General features: G+C 35.8%; 1 protein-coding gene across 1 annotated transcript; it reads left to right on the forward strand.

Annotated features, from left to right (window-relative positions):
* Positions 1 to 1,216: 1,216 nt before the first annotated feature.
* Positions 1,217 to 2,484, forward strand: LOC106671077. Its single transcript, XM_014401884.2, has 2 exons — positions 1,217 to 1,349; positions 1,442 to 2,484. The coding sequence occupies exon 2, from the start codon at positions 1,460 to 1,462 to the stop codon at positions 2,351 to 2,353; it is 894 nt and encodes a 297-aa protein (XP_014257370.1). The 5' UTR covers positions 1,217 to 1,349; positions 1,442 to 1,459; the 3' UTR covers positions 2,354 to 2,484.
* Positions 2,485 to 8,584: the final 6,100 nt, after the last annotated feature.

Raw genomic sequence — 8,584 nt, forward strand, 5'->3', positions numbered from 1 at the left:
CTGTAATAACACGCTATTTTTTATAATAAGATTGTGTGCCAAAATATAATTAAAAGAACACAAAAAATAATAAAAAAAATTTATATAAAAAAATTACAATTAGAATTAAATGAAGAGAATGCTTCACTTATCATAACATTTGAACTGGTTACTTTTGAGATTTACCCAGAATGTATTAACTTTTTTCAGATGTTTAACTTCTTTTGGTAATTTGTTAACCGTCCAGAAGTTGGGGGGCTGGAATGAGATTTATTGCTGAGCCCATTTGCCACATTCTCACCGACACGGGGAGCCCGTCGTAAAGCTCTTTGGTTTTTTTAACAATTTCATTCTTGTAGGTTTGTTTAAATGTTTACATATTTGGCTCAGGGAGGTGAACAGCCGACATAAGGGAATTATTTAGAATAGGCACGAGAAACTGTGCGAGCAGTCGGCTATTTTTCATTTTAGGGTTACGGAAGAATGTTACTCTTGTAAACGACTCATTTTTCAACTTCAACCCTGAGATGACCATGAGACCTTCTTTTATTTCAGCCATTTAGATAATGGATCAATTTTTTAACGCTTTCTGTACGGAGTTCTCGTGAAACTGTTAACAAGCTCGTAGGTAAGTCCACCGAAGACTAAATAGCTATAATCGAAAAGGGGAAGCACAAGGGAAGAGACCAGGAGTTTGCTGGTACTGATTGGTTAGAGCTGGATTGTATGACAGAATTGGCGGAGGATGGGGAAACAGTGGCGGGTGGTTTGGGAAATGTAGGGTTTTCAGGACAGGGTTTGATCAAGGATGATCCCAAGGTTTTTGATGGATGAATAAAAAGAGACCGGTTGGTTGTTAATGCAGAACGAAGGAATAGGAGGTAAGTATTGCAAAGGGGACGGGATCAAATATTATAGTCTGGGACTTGTTGGTACTGAAGATCGATTTTCAACGGCCAGGAACTGATGGTACGAGATGTGAAGTGAAAAGGAGAGATAGATTTCGAAGTCATCCGCGTAGAGACGATAAGTACAATATTTAAGGATATTATTATATGGATATAATTAGTAATTATTTATATAACAAGGATACCATTGTAGGCAACGTAGTAACTTAATGTAAGCATGGGATGATATAATTGAAACATTTATGAAGTCAAAGAATAATTGCTCATTCAGTAAAAAAAACTCTTTCGGCAATAATGATCACGAATACAGCGGACTCACAAAATAAATTTAGTTCCATATGTTAATTTTAAGTTGATAAAAATACGTTTTTGGTATAAAAAACACACAAAGGGCTTACCAAACAAGTACACAACACACAGGAGCCGATATTTTTCAGCGATATTTTATGTGGAAATGACAAGGTACCAGTGAAACAAAGAAGTCTATGAGAAATTTGTATTGACGGTTTATAGTAATTACAATTTTATCAACTTGCATATCCTTTCAATCCTAGATAGTTCTTTATTCGGAAATGGAGGATAGACGTTTAGATGACCGTTACCATTTTGGCAATGATGACGAAGTGGCTGAGCTGCCCAGGTCATCAAGAACAAGGATGTCCCCTAGATATGCAGGATCAGTTGAATACTTTCCTTTAGAATCTTATAACAGAATGGTTTATTCGCCTAGATCAAGACAACGTGCAATTTCTCCTAGATCGCCAAGATCTCCTAGAACACTAAGGAGCGTCGAATGTGTTACCCCTTCATCTTCAGTGGGTTGTAGATGTGAACCTTCCCCTCAGTTCATAGAAAATTCACATACACCTTCTGAAATTCCACCAGGGATGTCGGGGTTGCGTAGATCGCCTCGTTATTCCCCGGAGATAGTCGAACACAGAAGACCCGAAGCTATGGAACAGAGTTTAAATGGTATTTCGCGATCAAGATTCTACTGTCGCCACCGCACAAACCGTGTGTCGAATCATAACCGGTACAGTGTAACAGGCCAACAAGACCTGTCGGAGACCTCGGGATCTGGGGATAGTTCGATAGAACGAGACTTCGGAGCAGTAGAGCCCAATTTGTTTCAACGGATGCGCCTGCAGAAAAAATCGCGGAGGTTTAGTAGAAGATACGTACCAGACCAAAGAGGGGAAACGAATTTAGATTCTGTATACAACGAAAACACACTGCGGGAAAGTCGAAACGAGGTATGGTTTGAGCGCGAGACGTACTCGATAGATGAAAATTATGATTACTCCGAAGACAACACGATCCCTTTTGTGAGAAATACCGGTAACCGTGTTACAAGTCCTTCAGAGTTAAGGCCTCCTCATACAAACTTTACCCCGCAAACTTTGCAGTCTAGGGCATATCCAAAACGTCTTTCGGTCAGTACTTCAGATTCACCTCGTACGTGTTGACATTTCAGTTTTATATGTAGGAAAACAACCGCTCAATTACAGACAAACCTATTTAAAAACCCAATATTAAAACAACAAACACATTTGTAAATTTTTTACACATTATTTTAAAAATATGATCATATGTGAGCAAATTGGAACGATTTATTATACAAGTCGTCTGTAGGGATAAAATATCAGTATTTTTACAATAGAAAAGGTTAAAGTCTTTAAATTGTTTATGAATGTGCCAGGTGCAGCATTAAAGTCTTCGATTGTATGTAGTACGTTATTTAAGCACTAAATTATTAAACCAATTATTGTTTTTATATTTAAAAATATTATTTATATTTAATTGGACCATTATGTTGCAATATTTATTTTTAATAAGGATTTTATGATTTTCAAAGGAATTATTCGTACATAGCTAAGAGGTGTTCATTATCCACAAAGCATCCCTTAACGTTTACATGTCTTTATATGTATATAATATATATATAATATATANACCTAATATATATGTCACATTTCAATTGATTTCAATGTGACAATGTTATGATTTAGATTTCGTGATTAGGCCTAGAGTAAAAAAATAAAAGAGAATAGGGAAGAGACAGTCGAGCAGAGGTGAACAAGATTCCGTGTAGATGAGAGATAAGAGAAGTGTGCGATCCTCAAAAGTGTTGTATTCCCTAAAATAGAGTGCTTCGGTCCACTGCGGATTGACTGGAAATAGTGAGTACATATCCACCCTTGTTCTAAATGGTCTGGCAAACGCTTTGTAGGAAATTACTGTTTATTTAAATTTATAAAAAGTTTTAATTGTTTGTTTAAAATTTAAAAGGAAATTTATTGGTTTTAATTATTATTTTCTTGTGTGTTTAATAAATTGTTTTTAAACTTTAATTAAATTTTATTATAAAAAGGCACCTGATCGGCTGAATTCAGGTTCGATCAAGACCTCTGGGGCTCTGTTTCTCATAAAAAAGATTCAGAGTTGGACCCGTCTTGTTGAATCGAGAACAGATCGTGACAAAATTGGTAGCAAAGCGTGGTTGATTAAATTAAAAAAAATATATTAAAAAAAGAACAAAAAAAAACTTTCCATTCGAATGAATACATTGAAATAGTAGAAAAGGAAATTTCAGAATTCTTAAATGATAGCCCGCAAATCCAACAAAGAATTCATAAAAAACAGAGGCAAACCTTTGTCACATCAATATCATTCCGAATTTTAAAAGCTTTAGAAGAAAAAAAGAAATTTATTACAGATCGAGAAATTCTTCGCGAAGCCTCGCTGCCGCAATCCGTAGAATTTAAAACTCTAAAAGGCTTAGAATGCAAAAAGGCTGTCGCGCCGATCACTGATAAATTCAACAATATACTTTTCACTCCATCAATGGCGATGAAGCCTGCGCTAAGCCCAACCGACTCAAATTCTAATCCCGATGACCAATTTATTCCTAAATTTGTAAGCTCGGAATCCGAGGAAGAAAACCCGCGACGTTAGAAAATTGGAAGAAAAATTTATCAGGGCATCCAAGCTACATCATTCTCTCTTAAACAGAATAAATAAATTACCGCCATTAATATTAAATGATCCTGAATCTATTTTTAATTTCTTGTGTGCACTGTATCCTCTTTTGACTCATTATAAATCGTTAACTTCAGAGATTCTCTTTGTTTTAGCGGAAAATAGCCACGGATCCGTAAGCTTCTTACTATCTATATAATGCCGCACAAAGAAAAGATATAAACTTTAGATCTTTGCGTGATTCGTTATTTAAGTTTCACTTATCGCCACAACAATCCTCAAATTAAAAACCAAATATTTACTTCGGGCACAATCAAAAAGAGAGTCTATCCGGGAATACGTCGACAAACAAATTCAATATGCGAAAATATTCCGGGATACAACGGAAATAGAAACGTATGGTTCGTATTGTTATTGAGCGATTCGATCCTAAATATTTGAGTTTATTGGGTACCAAATTTCAAATATATTCCATAAGTCAGCTCTATAAGGAAATAAGTAAAATAGAATTAATTCTGACTAATAGAGCAGCTACTTCACGTTTTTTCTTCGGACAGCGACTCAGATTCATCCTATCAACCTAGGAAGCACAAACTAAACAAAGGATACCGAAAATTCATGTCGTTAGGCCTAGAAACTAATAAAACCTTTCCCGAATCGATTGATAGAAACCGAGAAAGAAATTACTTCCGCGGATACGACAGACCAATATCATCATTATCGGAATCTGAATCAAGTGGTCCCACAAAACCAAAATTTTTTAAAGAGAGAAGATCTTCTGGTAATTACGTAAATAACAGGAATGTCGATTTCAAATCAAACCAGAAAGAACCCAAATATTTTGAACCGCGATATAAAAATAATTTTGGTAGGAATTTTAACAATAGACAATACTATGGCGACTTTTACCAACAAGGTTATGACAGAGGAAATAGGTTTAGCAGACGGGAATATGAACAGGATTTAGAGAGAAGAAATAGTCAGCGTACTCTTGGAAGAGACAATTACAATAAGAGACATATCGATTTTGATTACAGAAGGTACAAAAATAAAAGTCTAAATTTTCACTGCACTGATGCACGCGAATCCCTTCAGGATATTAATAAATTTCATAACCGTAGACAAAACAAAAATATAAATAAATTTAATGAGGGCTTTGGTAAAGGAAAATACTTGGTGTCTAACAATTTCGAGATGGATAGAAAACAGACAAAGTTTCAAAGAGATTATAATTCTGATAACTACCATCCGCAAATAAATAGAAACGAAAACAGGATCGACCCGCACTGTTTAATAAAGTAAAATGCCGACCATTTAAATTTCGGGAATTAGCAAAAAACGGAGAGATCTCCGACCAATCGCGTAGGAGAAATTAACAGTAAATACACCAAATTCATCTACAACGGAACAAAATAATAAACATAAACTAAAGCAAAGAAATTTTAATGATTTAAAAGGATTTGTAGCTGTGATTGATAAGATCAGTTTAAATATAATAAATTTCAAAAAACAAATAATTCAAAAGAAAAAAAACATTGCGCTGTCAAAAAATAATGTAAATTATAATAAAGGGGTTGGATTAATTACGACCATTATAAATAACAAAATTTCAGAAATGCACTGATAGATTCAGGAGCAACGAAATCATCAATTTCAGAAACCTTTTATCATAAGCTTGTAAATTCAAGAATAGTTAACCAAAAAAACGAATTTAAGACAACTTTAAAATTAATATCTGTAAAATGTAGAACCCAAAAAGGGAATCGAATTAAAAATTAGAATTGAAGAGTTTTCATGGAAATTTAGGTTTTTGGTCATAAAAAATCTTCCGGTCTCAATGATTTTGGGGTATGATTTTCAGAAACATAGTGACTTGATTTTATATCCGAGACAAAATAAGAACTTCTTTGGTTTCAATAAAAATCTGGTATATCCTCTAAATACCGTTACCAATATGAACTGTTTAAATGTAACACATCAAAATTTGAAGGAATATTTACAATCGAAATTCCCAGAAGTATTAAACGATCAAATAGGAAAAGCCAACGCTTTCCAAATTCGATTAGAATTAATAGACTCTAGTCCAGTACGTTGTCGCCCATATTATTTAAATCCGGCTCAAAAAAAGGCAACTCAAGAAATAATGGAGGACTTAAAGAATCAAAATATAATTTTTGAAAGGTTTCAAATTATTGCAGTCCGTGTTTTCTAGTTAAGAAGGGACAAAAAGGAAAATATCGTCTTGTCATAGATTATAGGGAATTAAATAAAAAATAAAAATATTTTGAGTACCCAATCCCCCCTCGTAAATCGGTCATGGACAAGTTAGCGGGCCATAAATATTATTCAGCTCTGGATCTAATAAAATCATTTCATCAATTGCAATTATCGCCGGAATCCCGATTTCTTACCGCATTTACCGACGGTGAAAAAATATATCAGTTTAACCGTTTAAACTTTTGGTTTGAAAATTGGTTCCCAAGCAAATAGCCTTAATTTAATGATTAATCTGCCGCTTTTAAATTTTTATCAACGGATTTTATTCTTTCCTTCTTATACTTATTTTTTGTTTTCGTTTGTATCCGCTTATTTTTAACAAAAACGTCTTCAGGGATTGCTGGCAGAAGTTCTCTTTTTTTATTTAAATTTTCAATTAATGTAATAATTAAGATTGGAGTTGATGATGGTGTTGGTTTGAGAGTCAGTGAACTCATGCCTGACTGACTGTGTTAGATGTGTCATATTTAATATTGTATCAATAAAAATGCTAAAAATTTCGTTTTGAGAAGTAATTAAAGCTCGACTTTTTTTAATTATAATAAGAACTTATGATTGTTATTTTTAAAAGAATTAGCAAAATTATTTTACAGACGGAAAATGTATATTTTTATTAAAAAAGTTAATTTAAAAGATAAAATACACATGATTTTCAAACATCTGCACACTTAACTGAAAAACGATAAAAATCAACACGGAAGACACAACCACCAACAATTGACACAATTTTGCAAATACACAAAAATTGCTCGGTTTCGAACCACACTGACTTGTGTGGAATGGGCTGGCTCTTCGCTGGAAATCTGTAAAAGCCGTTGAGTACATAATTTCAGTTATTTATTAGTGGAAACGTATCAATTTCTTATCAACCGTCAGCAATGTCTAGGAATTACAACGCTCGCTCGTACGAGTCAGACTTTTCTGAAGACGCGGAGGTCGCAGAACTTCAAAGGTCTTACAATTTGGCCAGTCTTTGCGAGAATTATTTAAACAGCCGCAATGAACGTTTGGCAGCGGCTTCGACACCGTACAGGCGAAGGGAGAGAGGTATGCATCTCCGAAATTCACCTCACCTTTCACCAATAAGACGTGCTGCGCGAGGCGAAGGAAACTTCAGGTCGTCCAGCGAAGATGAGTACGAAGTCGCTGAGATGATGCAGCCCGCCGAAACATCCTCGGAAGCAGAAGTATGCGAAGTCGCGGAGATGAGAAGGCCCGTCCAATTCGATTCGGAGTCGGACGAGTACGAAGTCGCTGAGATGCGAGCGCCAGACGGAAGATATTTCGATTTGGAGTATGATTTCGAAGACATGCGTCGGGCTCAACAAAGAACTTACGACTATGAAGAATACGAAGTCGCGGAGATGCGAAGGCCCGCCGACGACTACGAATGCTACTCGGAAGAAGAAGTCAGCGAAGACAGCGTACCCGTCATGAAAACCCCGCGTTCTCCCTACAGGCATTACACATATCAATTGGACGAAGGGGTTTCCGCCAACATGGGCGATACGACTTCCCCACAAGTCGCGGTACTCCGTTCTAGAAGAAACGACTCGCCGAGAAGTGCAAATCTTAGCAGGACGTACACGCTCAGCCCTAATAGCACGTTCGAGTCCGAAGGAGAATTTTTCGAAGATTCAGAATTGGACGCTCCGCCTGAAACCCCGACTGGGAGGTACAGTGGACGGGTCAGACAACGTGGAAGGCGAGTAAGAAACTGCCCTCTGGACAGTATACGCCCAAGGCGGTTAAATTAACATGTCCGAAATGATGTTGTTACTAGTTATACATTAAATAAGAAAACATTAAAACTTACACGCTATTTATTTGGTTTTCATGTTTGCAGGCTGCACCTCAGAATAGCACTTCTTTTTCAAAGCATAGATCTTTTTCAACACATACATATAAGTTATGGTTTTGCGTGTATTAAATTAGTTTTTAAAAAGAACACTATTTATTACACAGCAAGGCAATACAAAACTGGAATAACCAATTCAAATTAGGGAATCTTCGGTTAATACTCGATGAAAGCCCGGAACGGATTCATTAAAAAATATTAATATTAGCAAAGGCTTGGGGATGTAACGAAGGAGGGGTTTCTTGGAAGTGAACGCGTGCAGGTTTGATAAGGGAGAAATGTGAAGGGTTGCGACAGATAAGGGTCAATCGAGTAACACCTCCCCCTTTAAAAAAATAAACTTCCTCCTCGAAGTTGGACCTTAAGATTCCCTATTACAATATTATCATACAATAGAGGATTCAAAGGTATATCATGTAGAGAAAATTTCCTTAGATGAATTTCCATTTGAGGCTGTTGGTTCACCGTTGAATTTATTAAGTCGATTTTAGACAGAATTTTTGGATGTCCACTAGAGTCGATTCGTAGACCAGATGATTTCCTTTGTAGTAGATCGTCACGGACTCCGTCTACATTAGGTAGA

The sequence above is a fragment of the Cimex lectularius genome, unplaced genomic scaffold (genome assembly GCF_000648675.2).
Source record: "Cimex lectularius strain Harlan isolate CLEC.00 unplaced genomic scaffold, Clec_2.1 scaffold46, whole genome shotgun sequence".
Lineage (NCBI taxonomy): Eukaryota > Metazoa > Arthropoda > Insecta > Hemiptera > Cimicidae > Cimex > Cimex lectularius.

Excerpts from the sequence above, each read along its gene's own strand:
- LOC106671077 (XM_014401884.2), top strand. The coding sequence starts at position 1,460 with ATGGAGGATAGACGTTTAGATGACCGTTACCATTTTGGCAATGATGAC.